Here is a 27,051-nt window from a genome sequence, read left to right on the forward strand (position 1 = left end):
CTCTTTCTGAACTTGCCGCACTCCGTTCTCTCAGGTCCAACCTTGACTTTGTCATCAAACCTGCTGACAAGGGTGGTGCTGTTGTTGTCTGGCGCACCAACCTCTACTTGGCAGAGGCTGAGCGTCAACTGGCAGACACTTCCTCCTACCTCCCCCTAGACCATGACCCCACCACTGAACATCAAGCCATTGTTTCCAGGACTGTCAGACCTCATCTCCTCTGGAGATCTTCCCTCTACAGTTTCCAACTTCATAGTCTCCCAAACTCAGACGGCCCGCTTCTACCTCCCACCCAAAATCCACAAATAGGACTGTCCCGGCAGACCGATCGTGTCAGCCTGTTCCTGCCCCACGGAACTCATTTCTTGCCATCTTGACTCAATTCTTTCTCCCCTTATCCAGTCTCTTCCCACCTTCATCCATGATTCCTCTCACGCCCTACATCAACAATTTCCAGTTCCCTGGCCTCCTCTTCATCATGGACGTCCAATCCCTCTACACCTCCATCCCCCACCGGGATGGTCTGAGGGCTCTCCGCTTCTTCCTCGAACAGAGGCCTGAACAATCCCCATCCACCACTACTCTTCCCTGTCTGGCTCAGCTTGTTCTCTCACTGAACAATTTCTCCTTAAACTCCTCTCACTTCCTCCAAATAAAAGGTGTGGCTATGGGTACCGACATGGGCCCCAGTTATGCCTGTCTCTTTATGGGATATGTGGAACATTCCTTGTTCCAGTCCTACTCAGGGCCCCTCCCACAACTCTTTCTCCAGTACATCGATGACTGCTTAGGTGCCGCTTCATGCTCTCGTCTGGACCTGGAAAAATTTATTAATGTTGCTTACAATTTCCACCCCTCCATCATTTTCACATGGTCCATCACTGACAATTCCCTTCCCTTCCTTGACCTCTCTGTCTCAATTTCTGGTGATAGACTGTCCACCAATATTCATCACAAGCCTACCGACTCCCACAGATACCTCGACTACAGCTCCTCACACCCCGCTTCCTGTAAGGACTCCATCCCATTCTCTCAGTTCCTTCACCTCTGTCGCACCTGTTCTGATGATGCCGCTTTCCAAAACAGTTCCTCTGACATGTCTGCCTTCTTCCTTAACCAAGGTTTTCCACCCACCCTCAACCATGTCCAGCCCATCTCCCGCGCATCCGCCCTCACACTTTCCTCTCCCTCCCTGAACCATGATAGGGTCCCCCTTGTCTTCACTTATCAGCCCACCAGCCTCCACATTCAAAGGATCATCCTCCGCCATTTCCGCCAACTCCAGCATGATGCCACCACCAAACACATCTTCCCTTCACCCCTTGGCGGCATTCCGCAGGGATCGTTCACTCCGGGACACCCTGTTCCACTCTTCCATCACCCCCTACACCTCAACCCCCTCCCACGACACCTTCCCATGCAATCGGCCCTTTACTTCCCCCGTCCTCACCGTCCAAGGGCCCAAACACTCCTTTCAAGTGAAGCAGCACTTCACTTGCACTTCCCTCAATTTAGTCTACTGCATTTGCTGTTCCCAATGCGGTCTCCTCTACATTGGAGAGACCAAACGCAGACTGGGTGACCGCTTTGCGGAACACCTTCAGTCTGTTCGCAAGCATGACCCAGACCTCCCTGTTGCTTGCCATTTCAACACACCACCCTGCTCTCATGCCCACATGTCCATCCTTGGCCTGCTGCAATTTTCCAGTGAAGCTCAATGCAAACTGGAGGAACAGCACCTCATCTGGATTTGGAAATGTCAAAATAAACAAGTAAAAGAAATTTCACTCAGGCTATTATTGCTTGTACTTTTTTCCTCCCAGAGTACCAGTTTATTATTTGAAGTGGAACAGAGTTTTTACATCAACTTGTTAAAAATAATTTTGCTACAATCCTAGCAACCTACAATAAAACAGCTCAACATTCAAAGGTTGTCAATTTCAGTTTCAAGAGTTGCTTGTGCCAAGTTGTCTTCTCTCTTCAGAGAACCCAGTTATTTTGTTTTCTTGCACTTTCTTTTAAGCTTCAATCCTTCGGGTATATCAAACAGTCTCTGTTCCAACTGACAAACTTCCTGATGTAGTATAGAGAACTCTACTCCAAGCAGGAAGGAGAACAAATTTAGAACAAACAGATAACTTCCAGGAATTTTTTTTTCTTCAGACTTAGTTAAGTGTCCACAGTTCCTAGCAAGGGGAAAAGAATAGTAATCAGAAGAGTTTCAAAATACTCCTTAAATACAGCCTTTTAACATGGAATCAAATTTATAGAAGGTAAAAGACAGGCCTTAACTTCAATATCGGAATGGCCTTTATTCCATTCACCAACAAGCACCCATACTATACCATAGCATCCTTAAGATCTTTGAGTAAGACTGCCACTTAAATGCACTGGGAGCTGATTTCAAACAGGCAAAGTTATTTCTCTTGGGATTCTTCCAATGAACAAAGAATGAAGACTTTTATCCCGTTAATCTGATCCCAGCAGTAAAAGGAAGCTTTCCAAACTTATTTTAAGAGTATTTATTACACTGGCCTATTTCAGCCAAATAAATTGGGAAGATTCAAGTCCCAATATTTGTCCACATATGCTGTCATTTCCAAGATTTTGGTAAATTACCATTCCTAAAGACATTTGTGTTATAAATTTAGATCTGCTCCAGATAGTCCCTCAGGTTCAATGTCACTTGTTCTCCTGTAAATGAATTCTTATGATCAAGTGTTTACTTATATTGCCCATATCTAATCAAACAATAGTGTAACCCAAAGCAACGACAGATGCAGAATTTTTCCCTTGGCGTGCGGGCTCGGCGGGGGCGGGTGGGTGGGATGCCAACCGCTGCCCACGATCGGACCTGGAAGGCAATTGGTTGGTAAGAAACTGCTGTTAGGGAGTGTTGTTAAATAGCTATAAATCAGAAAAGCGTGTTATTTTTAAAGCAGTAGCTACTTGGATTTGAGTAAGAAACACTAGGAATAAGGGTAAGTCAGGGCCAGTAATGTAAAGTAATATAAATAAAGCAAAGTAAAATAAAGTTAACATAAAGGAAGTAAAGTTAAGATATGACAGGGCAACTTGGTCATATGGAGTGTGTGTCCTGTAATATGTGGGAAGTCATGGACAATACTGGTGACCTAGATGACCACATGTGCAGGAAGTACTGCCAGCTGCAGAAGCTTGAGCTCCAGGTTTCAGAGTTCGAGTGGCAGCTGGAGTCACTGTGGCACATCTGCAAGGCTGGGAGCTACATAGATAGCATGTTCAGAGAGGTGGTCACACTGTAGGTTAGGAGCATGGAGGTAGAAAGGGAATGGGTGACCGCCAGGCAATCCAAGAGAACCAGGCTGGTAATGCAGGAGTCTCCTGGGGTCCCGCTTGCTAATCAGTTCTCCATTTTGGATACTGGTGAGGGCGTTAGTTCCTCAGAGGAGTACAACAGACCCAAGTTTGTGGCACCGCAAGCGGCTCGGCTGTACAGAGCGGAGGAAGAAGAAAGGAAGAGCAATAGTGATAGGGGATTTGTTAGTAAGGGGAACAGATAGGCAATTGTTGTACCATTATTTAAAAAGGGTGTGAGGGATAGGCCAGAAAATTATAGGCTGGTCAGCCTGACTTCGGTGGTGGGCACATTATTGGAAACAATTCTGAGAGACAGGATAAACTGTCACTTAGAAAGGCACAGATTGATCAGGGGTGGTCAGCATGGTTTTGTTAGGGGAAGATTATGTCTTACTAACTTAATAGAATTTATTGAGGAAGGAGCAAAGAGGATTGATGAGGGTAGTGCAGTGGATGTTGTCTACATGGATTTCAGTAAGGCATTTGGCAAGGTCCCACATGGCAGACTGATCAGAAAAATGAGATCTCATGGGTTACAAGGGAAGATGGCAGGTTGGATCCAAAATTGGCTCAGTGACAGGAAACAATGGGTAATGGTTGATGGATGTTTTTGCGAATGGAAAATGGTTTCCAGTGGTGTCCCACAGGGCTCATTGTTGGGGCCCATGTTGTTTGTTGTACGCAATGATTTAAACTTAAATGTGGGAGGCATGATTGGGAAATTTGCAGATGACACAAAAATTGGCTGTGTAGTTAATAGTGAAGAGGATAGCTGTCAACTCCAGAATGATATCATTGGTTTGGTTGAACGGGCGGAGAAGTGGCAAATGGAATTCAATTCGGAAAAGTGAGGGGTAATGCATTTGGGGAGGGCAAACAAAGCAAGGGAATACTCAATAATTGGGAAGTTATTGAGAGGGGTTGAGGAAGTGAGGGACATTGGAGTGCATGTCCATAGGTCCTTGAAGGTGGCAGGACAGATGGATAAGGTGGTCAAGAAAGCACATGGAATGCTTTCCATTATTGGGCAAGGTATTGAATACAAAAGCAGGGATGTAATGATGGAACTGTATAAAACGCTGGTTAGGCCACAGCTGGAATTTTGGGTACAGTTCTGGTCACCACATTACAGGAAGGACATAATTGATCTGGAGAGAGTGCAGAGGAGATTTACAAGAATGTTGCCAGGGCTTGAAAATTGCAGTTATGAGGAGAGATTGGATTAGCTAGGGTTGTTTTCCTTAGACGGAGGAGGCCAAGAGGTAACCAAATTGAGGTGTACAAAATTATGAGGGGCCTTGTTTCCCCTGGCTGAGGGGTCAATTACCAGGGGCATAGATTTAAGTTGACTGGTAGGTGGATTAGAGGGGGCATAAGGAAAAACATTTTCACCCAGAGGGTGGTGGCCATCTGGAATTCACTGCCTAAGTTGGTGGTTGAGGCTAAAACGCTCAACTCATTTGAAAGGTACCTGGATCTGCACCTGAAGTGCTGTAACCTGCAGGGCTACGAACCCAGATGCTGGAAAGTGGGATTAAAACGAGTGGCTAGTTTCTTTTTTCTCTTTTTGGCCGGTGCAGGCGTGATGGGCTGAATAACCTCTTTCTGCACCATAACTGATCTATGGTTCTATTTCTGTGACCGTAGACATGGCTCCAGCATGGTATGTTGCCAGAGTTAAGGGTGTCACCGAGAGGCTGCTGGACATTCTTCTAGGGGAGGGTGAACAGCCAGAGATCGTGGTCCACGTTAGCACAAATGACTTAGGTAGGAAGAGGCATGTGGTCCTGCAGACAGAATTTAGGGAGCTAGGTAGAAAATTTGCAAGTAGGACCTCAAAAGTAGTCATCTCCGAATTACTCCCAATGCCATATGCAAGTGAATACAGAAATAGAAATAGGAGGATAAGACAGATGAATGTGTGGCTGGAAAGATGGTGCAGGAGGGAGGGCTTTAGATTCCTGGGACTGACTCTGGGAGAGGTGGCATCTGTACAAGCCAGGCGGGTTGCACCTGAACAGAGCCGGGGCTGAGGTCTTTGCGAGGAATTTTTCTGTTGTGGGGTGGCGAGGTTTAAACTAACTCGGCAGGGATGTAGGAACCAGGAGATAATATTAGAAAGTAATACCAAAGTGCACAAAATACTGGGAGAGACAGACAGTACTAGAATAGAGAATAGTAAGTTAATAGGCAGAGTAAGGAAGAAAATAATGAAGTCTGAATCAGGGTTATACTGCATGTATGTGAATGCACAGAGTAGAGTAAATAAGATTGGTGAGTTACAGGGACTGCCATGTGGAATTACAATCTTGTGGTGATAACAGAGACCTGGCTCAAGGAAGGACAGGACTGGGTGTTAAATCTTCCTGGGTACAATATTTTCAGGAAAGATAGGGCAGGAAGAAAAGGAGGGGGCTGTATTGGTTAAGGGGAGCATTGCAGTGCTGGAGAAAGAGGATGTCCCAGAGCGTTCAAGAATAGAATCGATATGGCTAGAGCTAAGGAGCAAAAAGGGTGCAATTACATTGCTAGGCCACCAACTAGTGGGAAGGATGTAGGGGAACAAATCTGCAGGGAAATTACAGAGAGGTGCGAACATTATAAGAGTAGGGGGACTTCAATTACCCAAATATAGGCTTGGATAGTGGTAGTGCAAAGGGCAGAGAGTGGAAAGAGTTCTTAGAGTGTGTTCAGGAGAATTTCCTACAGCAGTCTTTGCCCAGTCCAACAAGAAAGTAGGCATTGCTAAACCTGGTTCTTGGAAATGAGGTGGGCCAAGTAGATCAAATGCAGTGGGGAACATTTAGGAAGGTTTAGGATGAGAGTAGAAAAAGACAATGGGCAATCCAGAGTAAGAATAATTAACTGGGGGAGAGCCAACTTCAATGGGACAAGAATGGAGCTGGGCTGGATAGACTGGAACCAAAGTTGACGGATAAAACTGTAGCTCAACAATGGGCTCCCTTCAAAGAAGAAATGCTTCGGGCACAGTCAAGGTATATTCCCTCAAAAGGGAAACGGAGGGCCAACAAGAGACGGAGAGCTCCCTGGATGAAAAAGGAGATACAAATTAAGATAAAGAAGAAAAAGTGTGCTTATGACAGGTGTCAGGTAGAAAATACAATTGAGAACCAATCTGAATACAGAAGGTTCAGAGGAGAGGTGAAGCAGCAAATAAGAGAAGCAAAGAGGAGTTATGAGAAAAGACTAGCAGCCAACATAAAGAGGAATCGCCAAGTCTTCTATAGGCACATAAATAGTACAAGAGTGGTAAAAGGAGAAGTAAAGCTGATTAAGGACCAAAAAGGTGATCTACACATGGAGGCAGGGGGCATGGCTGAGGTGTTAAATGAATACTTTGCATCTGTCTTTACCAAGGAAATAGATGCTATCCAGGTCATGGTGACAGAGGAGGAAACTCTTGTCACCAGAAGGGTTCAAAATTGATACGGAGGTGGTATTGGATAAACTGCTTATATTTAAAGTTGACAAGGCACCGGGACCGGATGAGATGCATCCAAAGATATTGAAGGGAGTGAGTGGAAATTGCAGGGACACTGGCCATAATGTTTCAGTCTTCCTTAGACTCAGGGGAGGTGCCAGGGGACTGGAGAATTGCAAACATTACGTCCTTGCTCAAAAAAGGTTGTAAGGGAAAGCGCAGCAATTACAGACCAGTCAGTTTAATTTCGGTGGTGAGGAACCTTCTAGAAACAATTATTCGGGATAGAATATAGTCACTAATAGAATTAATGTGGGTTGATTAGGAAGAGCCAGAATAGATTTCTTAAGGGAAAATCATGTTTGACTAATTTGTTGGAATTTTTTGAAGAGGTAACAGAGATGGTTGATGTGGTGTACATGGACTTCCAAAAGGCATTCGATACAGGGCTGCACAACAGATGTGTGAGAAAAGTTATAGCTCATGGAATAGAAGGGACAGTAGCAACATGAATACAAAATTGGCTGAGATTTAGGAAACAGTGGGTAATGATTAATGGATATTTTCGTGCTGGGCAAGGTTTGTAGTGGAGTTCCCCAGGGGTCAGTATTGGGACCCTTGCTTTTCCTATATATATTAATGATCTAGTTCCTGGTGTGGAGGGGACAATTTCAAAGTTTGTGGATGATATAAAACTGGGAAGCATTGTGAACTGTGAGGAGGACTGTGAAGAACTTCAAAAGGACATAGACAAGTTGGTGGAGTGCGCACATAGTTGGCAGATGAAGTTCAATGCAGAGAAATGAGAGATGATTCATTTTGGTAGGAAGAACATGGAGAGACAATATAAAATAAGGGGTACAACTCTAAAGGAGCAGAGGGATCTGGGTGTATATGTACATAAGACATTAAAGGTGGCAGGACAGGTGGAGAGAGCAGTTAATAAAGCATACAGTATCCCAGGCTTTATTAATAGGGGGATAGAGTACAGGAGCAAGGGGGTTATGCTGAACTTGTTATGGGCACTAGTTAGACTTCAGCTGGAGTATTGTGTACAGTTCTGGGTGCCACACTTTAGGAAGGATGTGAACGCATTGGAGAGAGTGCAGAAGGGGTTTATAAAAATAATTCCAGGGATGAGACACTTAAGTTATGAATGACAATGTTAGAAATGCAGGTCTCTTTAAGAGTAAACCAGGACATGTTTCAGAGTGAATTGAGACTAGGTGATGCTCGTTGAAGCCTGTACTTAAGAGCTAGGTTTTTCCCTCGTAAAGGGGTTTTTGCTTCTGGACAGGGAAAGGATCCAGAAGGGAAGAGTGGAACTAGTGAACTGAACTATAGTTTAACAATAAAACAGTTGTGATTCGCAGAATGTCTTCTGCTGCCTGATTTGGTAAATGGATAACTACCTATTAAACAATGAAGATAGATTGGAGAAGTTGGGACTGTCTCCTTGGAGAGGAGAACGCTGAGAGGAGATTTGATAGAGGTGTCCCAAATCATGAGGGGGCTGGACAGAGTAGATAGGGAGAAAGTGTTCCTGATTGTAAAAGGATCGAGAACAAGAGGGCACAGATTTAAAGTGATTTGCAAAAGAAGCAAATGTGATGTGAGAAAAAACTTTTCAGACTGCAAGTGGTCTGGATGCAATGCCTGGAAGTGTAGTGGAGGCAGGTTCAATCGAGGCATTCACGAGGGCATTAGATTATTATTTAAAGAGAAACAATATGCAGGGTTATGGGGAAAGGGTAGGAGAATGGCACTGAGTCATAATGCTCATTCAGAGAGCCAGTGCAGACACATTGGGCCAAATGGCTTTCTCCTGCACCGTAACAATTCTGTGATTCTGAAAAGCTTGTTTTGCCACTCAATTTGATCATGGTCAATTTGCACCTCAAATCCATTTAACCACCTTTGTCCCATATCCCTTGACTTTCAACATTGCAGGGCAGCTATTTAGGTATTGATACCCAGAGTGTGACAGGAAGGGACAGAGTGCACAAACATAAAAAAAACTGCAAATAAGGTCAAAGGGGCAAAAATGGTCAAAAGGCAAAATTAATGGCTCTTTACTTAAATGCACATAGTATTCAGAACAAAATAAATGAATTAACAGCACAAATAGACGTTAATGGGTATGATCTTATAGCCGTTACGGAGACGTGGTTACAAGGAGATCAAAGCCGGGAACTAAATAATCAGGGGACAGTATGTATTCGGGACAGTTTCCCAGAACAATATGTAATGGATCCAACCAGGGATCAGGCTTTTTTGGATCTGGTAACGTGTAATGAGGTAGGTTTAATAAATGATCTCAGAGTAAAAGATCTCCTTGGAAACAGTGACCATAACATGGTAGAATTTAGCATTCAGTTTGAGAGTAAGAAACTTGGGTCGGAAACAACTGAGCTAAGCTTAAATAAGGGTAATTACAAAGGAATGAGGGCAGAGTTGGATTGGGTGGACTGGGAATGGAGTTTAGCAGAAAAGACAGTTGATGAACAATGGCAGACCTCTAAGAAAATAGTTCATGACTCACAACAAAGATATATCCCAGTGAGAAAGGAGGATTCTAGGAAGGGGATAAACCAAACATGATTGACCAAGGAAGGTAAGGATAGTATCAAATTAAAAGAAAAGACATAGAACGTGGCAAAGATTATTGGGAAGCCAGAGGATTGGGAAAGTTTTAAAAACCAACAAAAGATGACCAAAAATAATAAAGAGGGAGAAAATAAACTTTGAGGGTAAATTAGCAAATAATATAAAGAAGGACAGTAAGAGCTTCTTTAAATGTATAAAAAGGAAGAGAGAGGCCAAAGTGAACATAAGCCCCTTAGAGAATGAGGCTGGGGAAATAATAATGGGGAGCCAGGATACAGCAGAGGAGTTGAATAAATACGTTGCATCAGCCTTCATGGTAGAAGACCCTAGCATTCCAAAAATACTAAATAATCAAGGGGCAAAAAGGGGAAGGAAATAAATACAATAACAGTCACTAGAGAAAAAGCACTCGGATAACTAATGGAGCTAAAGGCCATTGGACCTGATGGGTTGCATCCTAGGATATTAAAGGAAGTAGCTACACAAATAGTGAATGGACTAGTAGTAATCTTGCAAGAATCCTTAGATTTTGGAAAATTCCCAGAAGGTTGGAAAACAGCCAATGTAACAACCTTACTCAAAAAAAGGGGGCGGGGGGGGGGGGGGGGGGGCGTGGAAGACAAAAAAAAAATACAGGTAACTATTGGCCAGTTAGCTTAACATCTGTCATTGGGAAAATATTAGAGTCTATTATAAAGGATGTAATAGCAGAGCATTTAGAAATGCATAATATAATCAAGCAGAGTCAGCATGGCTTCACGAAGGGGAAATCATGCCTGACAAATTTATTAGAATTCTTTGAGGAGGTAAAAAGCAGGGTAGATAGGGGAACCAGTAGATGGAATATATTTGGATTTCCAAAAGGTGTTTGATGAGCACATGAGGCAACTTAATAAGATAAGAGCCCATGTTGTTGGGGGTGGTATATTAGTATGCATAGAGGATTGGCTAACTAATAGAAGACAGAGGGTTGGGATCACAGAATTGTTACGGTGTAGAAGGAAGCCATTCAGTCCATCATGTCTGCACCAGCTCTCTGAGCATTTTAACTTAGTGCCAATCTCCTGCCTTTTCCCCGTAACCCTGCACATTGTTTCTATTTAGATAATCATTGAATTCCCTCTTGAATGTGGCAATTGAACTTACTTCCAGGTAGTGCATTCCAAACCCTTAACTACTTGCTGTGTGAAAAAGTTTTTTTCTCATCTGCCATTTGCTCCTTTTGCAAAACACTTTAAAACTGTGCTCTCTGGTTCTCGATCCGTTTACAAACAGGAACAATTTCTCCAAATCTACTCTGTCCAGCCTCCTCATTATTTTGAAAACTTCTATCAAGTCTCCTCTCAGTCTTCTCCTCTCCAAGGAAAACAGTCCCAACTTCTCCAATCTTTCCTCATAACTGAAGTATCTCATCCCTGGAACGATTCTTGTAAACTTCTTCTGCACTCTCTCTAATGCGTTCATATCCTTCCTATAGTGTGGCGCCCAGAAATGTACACAATACTCCAGCTCTGAGGTCTAACCAGTGTCTTATATAAGTTCATCATAACCTCCTGCTCTTGTACTCTATGCCCCTATTAATGAATACTGTATGCTTTAGAAACAGTTCTCTCTCCCTGTTCTGTCACTTTTAATGACTTATGTACATATACACCCAGGTCCCTCTGCTTCTGCACACCCTTTAGAATAGTATCCTTTATTTTATATTGTCTCTCCATGTTCTTTGTACCAAAATGTATCACCTCACACTTCGCCACATTGAACTTCATCTGCTACCTATGTGCCTACTCCGCCAATGTGTCAATGCCCCTTTGAAGTTCTACACTGTCCTCACAGTTTACAATTCTCCCAAGTTTTGTGTTGTCCGCAAACTTTTGAAATTGTCCTCTGCAGACCAAGATCTAGATCATTTAAATATACCTGAAAGAGCAAGGGTCCCAATACCGACCCCTGCGGAACTCCACTATAAACCTTCCAGCCCGAAAAATATCTATTACTGTCTGTTCCCTATTCCTCAGCCAATTTTGTATCCATGTTGCTACTGTCCCTTTTATTCCATGACCTATAACTTTCCTCCCAAGTCTGTTGTGTAGCACTGTATCAAACGCCTTTTAGAAGTCCATATACACCACATCAACGGCCTTGGCCTCATCAACCATCTCTGTTACCTCTTCAAAAAACTCCAGCAAATTAGTTAGACACGATTTTCCTTTAACAAATCCATGCTGACCCTTCCAAATCAATCCAAATTTTTCCATGTGACTATTAATTCTATCTGAATAATTGTTTCTAGAAGTTTCCCCACCACTGAAGTTAAATTGACTGGTCTGTAATTGCAGGGCAGATCTTTACAACCTTTTTTGAACAAGGGCGTAATGTTTGCAATTCTCCAGTCCTCCAGCACCTCCCTCAAATCCAGGGATAAGGCAGGTATTTTCGGGATGGCAAGCTGTAACTAGTGGCGTGCCACAGAGATCAGTGCTGGGGCCACAATTATTTACTATATATATTAATGATTTAGATGAGGGAAGTGAATGTACTCTCACCAAGTTTGCAGATAACACAAAAATAGGTGGGAAGGCAAGTGGTGAGGATGACACAAAGAGTTTACAGAGGGATATGGACAGGTTAAGTGAGTGGGCAAAAACTTGGCAGATGGAATATAACGTGGGAAAATCTGAGGTTATGCATTTTGGCAGGAAGAATAGAGGAGCTGGATATTATTTAAATGGGGAAAGACTGCAGAAAACTACAGCACAGAGGGATTTGGGAGTCCTTGTGCATGAATCCCAAAAAGCTAACATACAAGCTTTATTTCAAAGGGAATGGAGTATAAAAATAGGGAAGTCTTGCTAAAACTATACAAGGCACTAGTTAGACCACACCTAGAATACTGTGAACAATTTTGGTCCCCTTATCTAAGGGAAGATATACTGGCATTGGAGGCAGTCCAGAGAAGGTTCACTAGGTTGATCCCGGGTATAGAAGGATTTTCTTATGAGGAGAGGTTCAGTAGGTTGGGCCTGTGCTCATTGGAGTTTAGAAGAATGAGAGGCGACCTTATTGAAACTTATAAAATTCTTAGGGGGCTTGACAGGGTAGATGCTGAGAGGTTGTTTCCCCTTGTGGGAGAATCTAGTACCAGAGAGCATAATCTCAGAGTAAAGGGTCACCCACTTAAGACAGAGATGAGGAGGAATTTCTTCTCTTAGAGGAATTCTTTATCGCAGACAGCTGTAGAGATTGGGTTGTTAAGTATATTCAAGGCTGAGATAGACAGACTTTTAATTAGTAAGGGAATCAAAGGTAATGGGGGAAAAGCAAGAAAGTGGAGTTGAGGATTATCAGATCAGCCATGATCTCATTGATGGAGATGGAGCAGACTCGATGGGCCGAATGGCCTACTTCTGCTCTTACGTCTTATGGTCAAATATCCATCAACCTCAGCCTTAAAAATTTGGATTGACCTAGCACCTACAGTTTTTTGAGGTAGCAAGTTCTAGATTTCCATTAACCATTGTATGAAAATATGACTCCTGATTTCGTGGCTAAATGGGCCAGCTCCAATTTTAAGATTATGCCCCCTTATTTCTGGGTTCTCCACCAGAGAAAATAGCTTCTCTATATCAATTCAATCAAATTCCTTCAGAATTTTAAGTACTTCAATCAGATCATCTTCCTATCTTCAAAACTTCAGGGACACCAAGTCAAGTTACCTCATCAGTCCAACACAAAAGCAAAATATAGTAGATGACAGAAAGCTGAAATCAAAACAAAATAATGCTGGGACTGCTCAGCAGGTCTGGCAGCATCTGTGAGTCAACGATTCAGGTCCATTTCTCTCTCCACAAATGGTACCCGATCTGCTGAGTATTTCCAGCATTTTCTGTTTTTATTTTTGATAACATATCTCATCAGTCCATGCTCCTTTGTAACTTCCTAGTCCCATCCACACAATTTACTGTAAATCTGATGTACAACTCTCTATTCCTTCAACAAAACTTCCTCATTGTATAGAACACACAAAAATATGGGATAAGTATTCATATAAGTTTTTCTGGTCATCTCTTTCCCTAACTTTCTTTAACCAGCTCCATGTTAAACAAGGTGATTTATCAAACTCTCATCTCCCTTATCAGGTCTCCCACAAAACTGACCCAGATCTTTTATGTTTGTCCAGCTTCTGACCCAATCCCTGTTCAGGAGCTGGCCAGCAAGGCTGGTTAACTGGTTATCTCCACACCTCCTCTACTCACTACATATGTATAAGAGTCCCCTGGTAACTATCTTCTGCTGTCTCCTAAATAAGCAGGACCAAGTTTGCAATGTGCTTAGGATGAATACATTTACTCCTATTGCCTCAGCTGAAGGTGCAAATAGCTACAATCCAAACTGGTCTGTCTAGCTTTAATATATATCCTCCCTCCTCATCCTCTGGCTGCTGTGGCAATTGTAACCCTTTGTGCAATAGATTTAACTTAAAAGGGGACAATTTTCATATAAATCATATCAAGATCCTGCAGTGCCAAAATAGTCAAGAATGTTACAAATATGTCTAAGCATTATACTGTCCAAAATATTCTGTGGAGCTAAAACTAGAATACAGAAATATTTACACATAATTGGTTAGAACGCATTTCAATGGAATAGAAATTTAAATAAATGTTAAAGTAGAAAATGAGGAATAAAAAACACTCAGGTGGGGTTTGAAAAGGGAAGCATATATAAATTGAGTGTTAAAGAAAAGAATATTTTAAAAAAAAGAACAAGACCGGAGCTGCCATTGATATTTGGGCTAAAGAAGGAATGTACTTCAATTAAAGTCACTAAAATACTTAAGTTTATTCAGGTGGGATCTCAAAAATGTATGTTAAAAAGTATTTGCTTCTTTGAACTTACATATAAAAATATATATTTTTATGAGCTCTCGAGCATTGCTAAGACTACCATTTTGGAATTAGGTCTAGAAACTGGTAGACTCCTCCAGGAGACTGTATTGTAATCAATCAGGCATCATATCAGGATATAAATTAAATATGTAATTTCTTCTAAGCAAATGTCTTAGTTTTGAAAAATATGTAACAATTGAATTTATATTATGTAACTACTTTTACTGGAAGTGATATTGTTTTGCTGGAGTTTCTGATGCTGTAGAATTTGCTTCATTTACATTCAGGGCAGACTTCTCAGCCCAGCAGGGACACAAAAGCATCTGAAATTTATGGGGGTTGTAGGACAGAGGAGCAGAAGGAGCCCATTCAGCCCATCGAGTCTGCTCCGCCATTCAAAGAGATCATGGCTGATCTGATAATCCTCAACTCCACTTTCTTGCCTTTTCTCGATAACTCTCGATTCCCATGCTGATTAAAAAATCTGTTGTCTATCTCAGTCTTGACCCAGCCTCTACAACCCTCTGAAGGGTCTTGATCTGAAGAAGGGTCATACGGACTCGAAATGTTAACTCTGTTTCTCTCTCCACAGATGCTGCCAGACCTGCTGAGTTTTTCCAGCATTTTCCATTTTTGTTTGAAATTTATAACATTCATTTCTAACTCCATTTGCCCCACTGCCCCTATCAGACATAGGAGAAGATTCAAAACAAAAACAAAAATACCTGGAAAAACTCAGCAGGTCTGGCAGCATCTGCGGAGAGGAACACAGTTAACGTTTCGAGTCCGAATGACCCTTCAACAGAACTAAATAAAAATAGAAGAGGTGAAGTAAAAGCTGGTTTAAGGGGAGTTGGGGGGTGGGACAAGTAGAGCTGGATAGAGGGCCAGTAATAGGTGGAGATAACCAAAAGATGTCACAGACAAAAGGACAAAAAGGTGTTGAAGGTGGTGATATTATCTAAGGAATGTGCTAATTAAGGGTAGAAAGCAGGACAAGTAAGGTACAGATAGCCCTAGTGGGGTGGGGTGGAGTGAAGGAATCGAAAAAGGCTAAAAGGTAGAGATAAAACAATGGATGGAAATACATTTAAAAATAATGGAAATAGGTGGGAAAAGAAAAATCTATATAAATTATTGGGAAATAAAGGGGGGGGTCGGAAAGGGGGTGGGGATGGAGGAGAGAGTTCATGATCTAAAATTGTTGAACTCAATATTCAGTCCGGAAGGCTGTAAAGTGCCTAGTCAGAAGATGAGGTGCTGTTCCTCCAGTTTGCGTTGAACTTCACTGGAACATTGCAGCAGGCCAAGGACGGACATGTGGGCATGAGAGCAGGGTGGTGTGTTGAACTGGCAAGCGACAGGGAGGCCTGGGTCATGCTTGCGGACAGACCGAAGGTGTTCTGCAAAGTGGTCACCCAGTCTGGGTTTGGTCTCTCCAAAGTAGAGAAAACCACATTGGGAGCAACGAATGCAGTAGACTAAATTGAGGGAAGTGCAAGTGAAATGCTGCTTCACTTGAAAGGAGTGTTTCGGCCCTTGGACGGTGAGGAGAGGGGAAGTAAAGGGGCAGGTGTTGCACCTTCTGCGGTTGCATGGGAAGGTGCCGTGGGTGGGGGTTGAGGTGTAGGGGGTGATGGAGGAGTGGACCAGGGTGTCCCGGAGGGAACGATCCCTGCAGAATGCCGCCGGGGGGGTGAAGGGAAGATGTGTTTGGTGGTGGGATCATGCTGGAGTTGGCGGAAATGGCAGAGGATGATACTTTGAATGCGGAGGCTGGTGAGGTGATAAGTGAGGAGAAGGAGGACCCTGTCATGTTTCTGGGTTGGAGAGGAAGGTGTGAGAGAGATGGGCCGGACACGGTTCAGGGCCATGAGGTTTTCCACCCACGGTGGTTGACAGGGCCCTCAACCGTGTCCGGCCCATCTCCTGCGCATCCGCCCTCACACCTTCCTCTCTCTCCCAGAAACATGGGTCCCCCTTGTCCTCACTTATCAGCCCACCAGCCTCCGCATTCAAAGGATCATCCTCCGCCATTTCCGCCAACTCCAGCATGATGCCACCACCAAACACATCTTCCCTTCAACCCCCTGGCGGCATTCCGCAGGGGTCGTTCCCTTCGGGACACTATGGTCCACTCCTCCATCACCCCCTACACCTCAACCCCCTCCCAGGGCACCTTCCCATGCAACCGCAGAAGGTGCAACACCTGCCCCTTTACTTCCCCTCTCCTCACCGTCCAAGCGTCCAAACACTCCTTTCAAGTGAAGCAGCACTTCACTTGCACTTCCCTCAATTTAGTCTACTGCATTCGCTGCTCCCAATGAGGTCTCCTCTAGATTGGAGAGACCAAACGCAGACTGGGTGACCACTTTGCGGAACACCTTCGGTCTGTCCGCAAGCATTACCCAGACCTCCCTGTCGCTTGCCATTTCAACACTCCACCCTGCTCTCATGCCCACATGTCCGTCCTTGGCCTGCTGCATTGTTCCAGTGAAGCTCAATGCAAACTGGAGGAACAGCACCTCATCTTCCGACTAGGCACTTTACAGCCTTCCAGACTGAATATTGAGCTCAACAATTTCGGATCATGAACTCTCTCCTCCATCCCCACCCCCTTTCCGATCCCCCCCTTTTTTCCCAATAATTTATATAGATTTTTCTTTTCCCACCTATTTCTATTATTTTTAAATGTATTTCCATCCATTGTTTTATCTCTACCTTTTAGCCTTTTTCGATTCCTTCACCCCACCCCACTAGGGCTATCTGTACCTTGCTTGTCCTGCTTTCCACCCTTAATTAGCACATTCCTTAGATAATATCACCACCTTTTTGTCCTTTTGTCTGTGACATCTTTTGGTTATCTCCACCTATCGCTGGCCTCTATCCAGCTCTACTTGTCTCACCCCCCCCCCTTAAACCAACTTATATTTCACCTCTTCTATTTTTTACTTAGTTCTGTTGAAGGGTTATTCGGACTTGAAATGTTAACTGTGTCCCTCTCCGCAGATGCTGCCAGACCTGCTGAGTTTTTCCAGGTATTTTTGTTTTTGTTTTGGATTTCCAGCATTTGCAGTTTTTTGCTTTTATTTATATGGGAGAAGATTTATTCAGCCAAGCAAATGGTAAGCCACAATGCTGGCCATTAACAGTAAGGTGATGCCCAGACTGCCTGTGATGAAAAGAAATGCTGGGCAACAACACACATTTGGAGTTTAGCACCTTTTTAAAATAAATAAATGTCTTTGACATTAAAGCGATGGCCCTGCCAGGTAGACATAATAGATCCCATGGCACTATTTTAAAGAGCAGGGTAGTTAGTCATAGTGTCTTTTCCAATATTTTCCCGCAATAATATCACCAAAACAGATCGTTATCTCACTGCTGTTTCTAGGACCTCACTGTGTACAAATTAGTTACCAGATTTCCTGCACAACGATAGTGAATACACCTGAAACGCATTTGATTGGCTGTAAATTGGTCTAGGACATGCTGTGGTTGTGACAGGTGCTATATAAACATATTTTCTTTATTTTTTTTCAAATTTCTTTAGTTAACCTTGCCATAAGGATTTGGAACACTAAAACTAATCCAACTGTGAAAAGCAGGACAGTCACGAGGAGCTGAATTTACAATGTAAACAGGGTAGCTCCATTGAGCTTGGCACTGGAATTGCAAATATCGGGCAAAGGTTAAGGCACCAGGATTCAGTGCAAACAGAACACCGGTTCAAAAGAGGAAATGAATCTGAAAGCTTAAATTTTATATTCATTCCATTCTAATAGGTGTCACATGATATACTGTATGGTATTTATTATCCATTTAATGTGTAGCCAAATCTATTCATTTTATTCCTTAATAATACACCTAGAAAAATACTTTTAATGCAGAAAAAGATAGTTTTAAATTTACTCAGCTTGGCCTCTGTGCAAAACTTTTGTTGTATGAAAGAACATACGAGCGCTTGGGAAGTGTGTTTATTCTAAGATGTGCATGATTACGCATTTCTTGCACTATTGGCTAGAAATTTCTAGTTCATTCAGAAGAATGTACCTATACAACAAAAACTCATGTAACATAACACTATGTTTACTTTTCATTTGCCATACAATCAAGACACAGTCAAGAAGTTCAATAATTGACATTACAATCAAGCATGGGCAAGTACTATGAAATGCAAAAATATGGGTCACTGCTACCGACATGCATTGCAGAATGTTTTGCCAAGTGTAAAAGAAAAATAGACTTGCATCTATATAGTACCTCTCATGACCACAAGACATCTCAAAGTGCTTTACAGCCAATTAAGTGCTTTTGAAGTGTAGTCACTGATTATAATGTAGAAAACATGGCAATCAATTTGCACACAGCAAGTTCCCACAAACAATTATGATAACGATCAGATAATCTGTTTTTGTGAATAGACCAAATAATAACTTAAACAATTTTTGCATTATGATGTTATACAATTTTAATGCACAAAAATGTGTTTTAGCTTTTCATCTTTTGAATTATATTTTAGCTTATTTCTAATATGTATTGAATATTTTTAGTAAATAGGTAAATAAAATTTTGTTACGGCTTTGGGCAGCTTTTTAACCTCTGAAGTGGAGGCAGTTTGGTAAAAATAAATTGTATACGGTGTTGCTTATTAATTCACGCGTCAGAAATTTGATGGCAATTTCTTCAAACTGCAAAGTGCAACAAATTCAGGAGAACAGGAATTCTTAAATACAAGTAAGCTTTCTTGAAATAAAAACAAATACATACTTATCTTTGCAAATTTTTAGACAACTGATCCAGTAGCACTCATTGACAGTTGTGATCTTTTTACTTTTCTCATCACCATATGCTTCTAAACTGTCTCCATGAAAACAAGGTCTCTCTAAGTTGCCTTCACTCCAAATGAACCTGAAACTTGAAGGTCCTCTCTTTTCCATTGTTTGATGGGAACTAGCGAGTCTGACAAATTGCTTCTTAAGACTGTGGATCATACCTAAAACAAATTTTAAAAATTAAATAATCTCCATTTTAAACCATTAGAAGGCAAGACTCTTAGTTAAAGTGGTAACCTCTGCCTACCAACTCATTTCAAAATTTTACAATGGATTTTTTGCGCACAAGTCACAGGATATCAATAATAAAAGTAAAATACTGTGGATGCTGGAAATCTGAAATAAAAACAGAAAATGCTGGAAAAACTCAGCAGGTCTGGCAGTATCTGTGGAGAGAGAAACAAAGTTAATGTTTCAAGTCCGTATGATTCTTCTTCAGCGCGAATGAGGGGTGCAAATGTGATGGATTTTATACTGTTTGGAAGGGGGTGGAGCAAAATAGAAGGTCAGGGATAGGTGGGAGCTGAGGGGAGACTGACAAAGATGTCATGGACACAGGACAAAGGGTGTGTTAATGGTAAGTGTCAATGACTAAAGAAGATACTGATAGTGGCATAAAGGTAAGATAGCAGAATGTGTTAATAGTTGAAAGAGGGTCAGCGTTCTGTGAAAGCAAAACATAAGAACAAGTGACAGATGGCCCTGTGTCCGACTCATGTCACCCCACTCCGAGGTGGGGAGGAAGGGGGGAATTGGATTAAAAAACGAGGTCAAGATGGAGGACAAGTTGTTGAACTCAATATTCAGTCCGGAAGGCTGTAAAGTGCCTAATGGGAAAATGAGGCACTGTTCCTCCAGTTTGCATTGGGCTTCACTGGAACACTGCAGCAGGCCAAGGACAGACATGTGGGCATGAGAGCAGGATGGTGTGTTGAAATGGCAAGTGACAGGAAGGTCTAGGTCATGCTTGTGGAATGAGTGAAGGTGTTCCACAAAGCGGTCACCCAGTCTGAATTTAGTCTCCCCGACGTAGAGGAGACCACATTGGGAGCAGCGAAGGCAGTAGACCAAATTGAAGGACGTGCAAGTGAAGTGCTGCTTCACCTGAAAGGAGTGTTTAGGATCTTGAACGATGACGAGGGAAGAGGTAAAGGTGCAGGTATTGCATCTTCTGCGGTTGGATGGGGAGGTGCTGTGGGAAGGGGATGAGGAGTTGTGGGTGATGGAGGAGTGGACTAGAGTGTCATGGATGGAATGGTCCCGATGGAATGCTGACAGGGGGAGTGAGGAGAAATGTGTTTGGTGGTGGCATCATGATAGATTTGGCGGAAATGGCGGATGATCCGTTGAATGCGGAGGATGGTGGGCTGGAAAGTGAGGACACAGTGGGCCCTATCACTGTTCTGGGAGGGCGGAGAAGGGAAAGAGATGAGAGCAGAAGTGCGGGAGATGAGTTGGACACGGTTGAGGACCCTCTCAACCTACCTCTCCTTGGACCATGACCCCGCTACAGAACATCAATTCATTGTTTCCAGAACTGTCACTGACCTCATCTCCTCTAGAGATCTTCCTGCCACAGCTTCCAACCTCAGTCTCCCAAAACCACACAGCCCGCTTTGACCTCCTTCCCAAAATCCACAAACAGGACTGTTCTGATAGATCCATCGTGTCAGCCTGTTCCTGCCTCACAGAACTCATTTCTTCCTATCTTGACTCCATTCTCTCTTCCCTTGTCCAGTCTCTTCCCACCTACATTCGCGACTCCTCTGATGCCCTACGTCATATCAACAGTTTCCCTATCTCCCTGACCACCTATTTTGCGCCACCTCCTCTTAAACAGTATAAAACCCAGCAAATTTTTACCTCCCTTTAGTTCTGAAGAACAGTCACACAGACTCGAAACGTTAATTCTGTTTTTCGCTCCATAGATGCTGCCAGACCTGTTGAGTTTTTCGAGCATTTTTTGTTTTTATTTCATGGGATATCAATCCTCACTTCAGGCATCATGGCCTGGATTTTAGCCTGGAGGCAAGTTCTGCGTTAGGGTTGGGGGTGGTAGGGATGGGATGTGGCTGCTGTGAGGTTGGGAAGCCTGGAAAAATATGTGTTTCCTGAATGTCCCAAGGCTTTGGCTCCTTTTTTCGTTCTAGGGTTCCTGCCCACGGGCAGCCTAATTGATAGGCTAGAAGCCACTCAGGCAGGAAGCCTGCTTCACAAGCCTGCAGCCTTTGAGAGCAGGCAGGTGTAGTGAGAGGTGAAAGCGATTGTGGAGGGTTGAGGTCTGAATCACGGGGTGGGGGAGAACCCGAATGTGGATGGAGGAGAAGCAGACAGGTTGCGGAGGTTGGGTGTGGATGAGGTTGAGATGTATACTGGTGGCTTGTTGGGCTGGAGGAAGCACTCCTGTTCCTCCTGGCCCACAAGCAATGCTGCAATGGTATTCAGCTTGTGAATTCAACCCCTCACCTCTTTTAAGTGTCTGCGTTTCCTAAAGTCTGTCCATCTGTGGTTAAAAATAGAATGACTCAAAAATAAGGCACACAGCCTCTTTATGCTTAAATTACCAATCCGCTTCCTGCGAGTAGATTGGTCAGCACCTCTTGGCCAACCTCTGTTTAAACCAAAAATGGACAAGTTTGAGGTGGGTTCGGTTCCTGTTCCAGACTCTTTTGCATTTTAACCTCTGACATGACCGCAACTCACCTGCTTTTGGGAGTTAAGATTCAGCCCTTGTGTTAGTTTCAAACACATGCAGGTCAACAGTTCCCTCCAATGACTAACGAGTAAATGTAGTGCACAACATAGCACCAAGCCATGTACAACAAAAGGCTTGATCTCCAGTCTATGCTGAGCTCAGCCAGGGCAAAAGTAGGATCACTTCAGTTGTCCTTAATTTTTCTGGCTTAGGGAAGGGTTTGGTGCGTGAGGGCAGAAATCAGCTATGGTGCTGGCCAATGAACCCTGCTAAAACGTATACACATGGATGTCAGCTATGGGCAATAGGCTGAACTAAACAGCCCTCCTCAGTCCAATATTACACAATGCTCTCTATCCAGTCTCTCACAAGTCATTATCACCGGGCAAGATATCAAATAGATGTCTGTGTCTGGTAAATTAAAGCAACGGATGAGCTAGTGCCTTCACAATGGAAGAGGAGAAAACTAGGGGTAAAACAAAGCTGCAAGTCTGTTATGGCACAACAGCCCTTAACTTGGCCCCAACTTCATTAAAAATTTCCACCCACGGTGGTTGACAGGGCCCTCAACCGTGTCCGGCCCATATCCCGCGCATCCGCCCTCACACCTTCCTCTCCCTCCCAGAAACATGATAGGGTCCCCCGTGTGCTCATTTATCACCTCACCAGCCTCTGGGTTCAAAGGATCATCCTCCGCCATTTCAGCCAACTCCAGCATGATGCCACCACCAAACACATCTTCCCTTCACCCCCCCTTGGCGGCTTTCCGCAGGGATCATTCCCTCTGGGACACCATGGTCCACACCTCCATCACCCCCTACACCTCAACCTCCTCCCACGGCACCTTCCCATGCAACCGCAGGTGCAACACCTGCCCCTTTACTTCCCCCCTCCTCATCGTCCAAGGGCCCAAATACTCCTTTCAAGTGAAGCAGCACTTCACTTGCACTTCCCTCAATTTAGTCTACTGCATTCGCTGCTCCCAATGAGGTCTCCTCTAGATTGGAGAGACTAAACTCAGACTGGGTGACCGCTTTGTGGAACACCTTCGGTCTGTCTGCAAGCATGACCCAGGCCTCCCTGTCGCATGCTATTTCAACACACCACCCTGCTCTCAAGCCCACATGTCCGTCCTTGGCCTGCTGCAATGTTCCAGTGAAGCTCAACGCAAACTGGAGGAACAGCACCTCATCTTCCGACTAGGCACTTTACAGCCTTTTGGACTTAATATTGAGTTCAACAATTTCAGATCATGAACTCTCTTCTCCATCCCCACCCCCTTTCCGGTCCCCCTTTTTCCAATAATTTATAATTTTTTAACAAATATATTTTTCTTTTCCCTTCTATTTTTAAATTTATTTCGATCTATTGTTTCATCTCCACCTTTTAGTCCATTTCGATCCCTACCCCCCACCCCCACTAGGGCCATCTGCCACTTGCTCATCCTGCTTTCTACCCTTAATGTCCCCATTAGCACATCCTTTAGATAATATCACCACCGTCAACACCCCCTTATCCTTTTGTCTATGACATCTTTGGCAGTCTCTTCTTGGCCTCCACCTATCACTGGCCCCCTATCGAGCTCCACCTGTCCTACCCACCCCCTTCTACCAGCTTATATTTCATCTCATTTCTATATGTCTTAGTTCTGATGAAGGGTCATACTGACTCGAAACGTCAACTGTGTCCCTCTCCGCAGATGCTGTCAGACCTGAGTTTTTCCAGGTATTTTTGTTTTTGTTCTAGATTTCCAGCATCCGCAGTATTTTGCTTTTATCTCATTAAAATATCCCCTACTAGAATAGTATGTATTTAACTACTTTCCCAAGCAGCCACTGTTGGGGCTGAATGGAAGTATTAATTTGTGGCAGAGAGTTAGTTTTGTACTATGGGTTGAGTCTTCCCCCAATCTTTAGAAGCTAATAAAGTCCTATCCCTATATTCTCCTCTAGCCACAGAATCCTCCAAGATCCTGAACTTATCTAATTTATGTAACTCACCTAGAGTTACACAAGAAATGCTTTCACATTTCAAAAACATTTAATCAAAAACAAATACACAAATAAAATAAATCTACTTACGTTTCCTTTTATAGATTACAGACTTGTCTTTTACAGAAAAGAATAGTGGCTTTTCACATTTCCACAAGTGCCTGCGAAATCCAATGCATATCTTAGCAGTATTTTTAGACACGTGTTATAATTTATTTATTTCATAATTTCCCATTAGAAAATCTACTATTGTCATGTTGTCATGTGTGACCATATTGTTTCTGTCATCTGCAAGTAATCAATAATAAATGCATTTCTATTGGACAGAGATAACAATACTCATTCCATTTTGCAGCATGCAATGAAGCACTCTGCAGGTCAGATGCGTTCAATCTACACATAAATAAAAATCTAGCAAAAAATAATTCAACAAGACACTACAACTACATGCTTTTAAAGCTTCCCTTATTCCTCTAGGAGAGTTACTTGATAACTCAATTATCAGTCAAAACTGATACATAACTCTCTGTTCTCTGTTGAGATAGTTTGAAATTAATGACTTCCACCACCAAAATTGGCAGATATGGTTCATCATCAATTAAGTGGAATTTTATAAAGTTTATCTTTTCCTGGGGCAAAAATGACTCTTAAAGCAGACTCAACAACTTGAGTTGCAACCTGAAATTTCCCAATCGGAAAACGGATCAATATTACTCTAAAAGCCAAGATTAGGCTCTGTTGAATCAACGGATTCAACACGGAGTTTAACAATTGCAGATCATATCGTCCGCGCCCATTTTTTCAGCCAGGAACTATTAGTAATAATTATACTATTGCCATTTACACCTCCTCTCATCCCACCTTTTGGAAGACTCAGTCATTTTAACCTTACCCTCTGGAACACTCTTCCAACTCTTTTCTTGCCTCTCCAATTTCCTCCCAGCCTTTTAAATAAGTTGCAAACCCATGTCTTCTGTGAAGTTTTGGGTGACCTCCCTTCATTTGTCTCAGAGCAGCTAGTTTGAGATATTTTCAATTTTATGCAGCAAACCTACTTTTCTGGTTAATCTTTGAGTTTACCCTCTGTATGGGTACCATAATCCAACTGTATGACATTTATATATGAGGGTTAATAACTAGAATGCTAATAATTCATTTTATAAAATTAATGAACACTTTACCTGGCTGCCTGCTCTTCCACTTCCTTCTCACTTTCATCCAAACTGAGTCTCATTACCTTGTACCATTTTCTGAACTGAAAGAGTTTAACACCTAACAAAAACACAAACCATCAAAGAAAAAGAAAAGTTTTAATGAAGGTGGATACCTGAAGCATTAACCTGTCTTTTTTCTTAACACAATCTGCCAGGATTGGCTGGAATGGAATGGAAAACTGGATGTAGATTCACATATTCTACAACAACGATAATTAAATACCTTCACTATTTTGTTTGTTTCTCTCATCTGCGCTGTTAGATAGCAACCTGTTAAATGATACAAAATTACAGAACAATTTTTAAAATCAAAGCTCAGCACCTTCTGCAATATTTTACTAAATACATCAAGTGACTTACCACTCATGTTTGTCATTAAGCACAAACAGCAGTTTCAGGGCAACCACAATTACTGCTGCAGCCTGAACTTCATACTTGACCGTCTTTGCTTCTCTAGACAATGGGTGAAAGGTCAGAAAGTCCATCTCTCCGATACCCATTTTCTTCACCAATCTTCGTGTCCAAATATGCATGCTCTCTGGTTTTGGATAACCAAAATTAAGATAGAAATAAAACACAATTTACTCAATGGGAACTGCCATTCAAAATATTGTTTCAACCTAGAAGTGACCCTTAAAGCTACAATTAAAAAGTCTTAATATAGATGTATTTGTGATTTTTTTTGGGAGGGAGGATGGCAGGGGTTGGGGGTGAGGGATTACCCATCTTCTCCTTATGCTTTCTTCCCAGTGAAACTGTTATGTGTACCAATGTAATTATGTCTCACCTGTATCATCAATTCATGTAACTTGAATTGTTTATAAATAACCATGAAAAAGACAGCAAGATCGGTTTTCATCTTCAGGCTATACAGGAGCAGATCAGCTAGATTAGTTTGCATGGACCCTGTGATAGCCAGCCTTTTAGCATTAATGACTGTAAACAGAAATTAATGTAAATGAAGATTGGCTGGTGCCAACTAGTCTTTACAACTGTAATGGAAAGCAAGATAAAGAATCTGCTGGAGTATATGGAGCTCGCAGTAAAGCTGTATTGCTGACTATTATGGAGCTAACATCTTTAATCATTCAAAACCTTTCAAGACTGAACAAGTTTATCCTCTTACATAACAAATGCTTGGTAAGCGTTTTATCATGTGTGCTGCAATGCACTAATATATACTTTTGTAAAAGATTACATTGATGGAGAAGTATTTTGCAGTGGTTCTTCTTGGCAAACTGTCAGTATTTGTGGTCATTATCCCTCTGAAGCTGACCACAACTTCAGGATTTAGCACATGGGCAGATTAATGGAGAAAACTTGCAGTTGTGATCTGTCACTCATTGCTCCACCATAAGCTCTGCCCTGACCCTCCTCCACCAAACCAGCAACCAGTGAAATCAAGTGATTTGGTGAGAATTTTCCCTTTTCTGTTCTCACATCACTATTAGAAATCCCATAAATTAATTTTACCTTATTCAGTCAGGTAGAAGTGTTTTTGTTTCATGGCGATCTGATCTGACTAATACCAATTGCTGAACAACAGATCTGGCCCTGAAAAAGTAATTTTATATTTGTGGAGTGTTGTTAAATGTCTCCATTATAATTAATTATTAGATTTTTTAAACTAAATTTTTATATTTTTGTTTTAAAAGCTTTTTAATGATATTTCAGCCCCATGTGTATATCCAAATCTTTATTTTGCTAACGTAAAATATTTTAAAAAGTGATTTGATTTTAGTGTTTTTCATTTCCTCGTTGGCCATCTTTGAGAATTATTTAATGTGATTGGCTGCTTGGGCAGCATGAAGACATCACTGCAGTTCCATGCTGGCACTGCCATTTGACTATGCTGCAATCCACTGCATGGAGATAGAGGTAAAGTTCTCGCCACAGGCTTTTTCTGAGGTCAGCAGCAAGCACCCTTGCTTTGCCGCTGACAGCACACTCTGGGCCAATGCATTTATCTGTTTCATACAAAACCTAATGGGAAGTAAACAACATTTAGGCTATGTTGGTATAACTATTAGCCCATCTAC

At 42.5% G+C, this 27,051-nt stretch overlaps 1 protein-coding gene across 3 annotated transcripts in view; it reads right to left on the reverse strand.

The window, feature by feature from the left end:
* Nucleotides 1–1,798: 1,798 nt before the first annotated feature.
* taf1b (TATA box binding protein (Tbp)-associated factor, RNA polymerase I, B) overlaps nucleotides 1,799–27,051 on the reverse strand; it is a 97,157-nt gene continuing 71,904 nt past the window's right edge. For 2 of the 3 annotated variants that reach the window (XM_078541627.1, XM_078541628.1), the window contains 6 exons: nucleotides 25,373–25,550; nucleotides 25,236–25,282; nucleotides 24,980–25,070; nucleotides 23,889–23,959; nucleotides 19,048–19,273; nucleotides 1,799–2,186 (listed from right to left, as the gene is read on the reverse strand). In XM_078541627.1, the coding sequence (XP_078397753.1) occupies nucleotides 1,994–2,186; nucleotides 19,048–19,273; nucleotides 23,889–23,959; nucleotides 24,980–25,070; nucleotides 25,236–25,282; nucleotides 25,373–25,550 (806 nt within the window). In that variant the 3' untranslated portion in view covers nucleotides 1,799–1,993. The remainder of the gene's footprint in view (nucleotides 2,187–19,047; nucleotides 19,274–23,888; nucleotides 23,960–24,979; nucleotides 25,071–25,235; nucleotides 25,283–25,372; nucleotides 25,551–27,051) is intronic. The other variant, XM_078541630.1, reaches the window with a different exon arrangement.

The sequence above is a fragment of the Cetorhinus maximus genome, chromosome 5 (genome assembly GCF_964194155.1).
Source record: "Cetorhinus maximus chromosome 5, sCetMax3.hap1.1, whole genome shotgun sequence".
Taxonomy (NCBI): domain Eukaryota; kingdom Metazoa; phylum Chordata; class Chondrichthyes; order Lamniformes; family Cetorhinidae; genus Cetorhinus; species Cetorhinus maximus.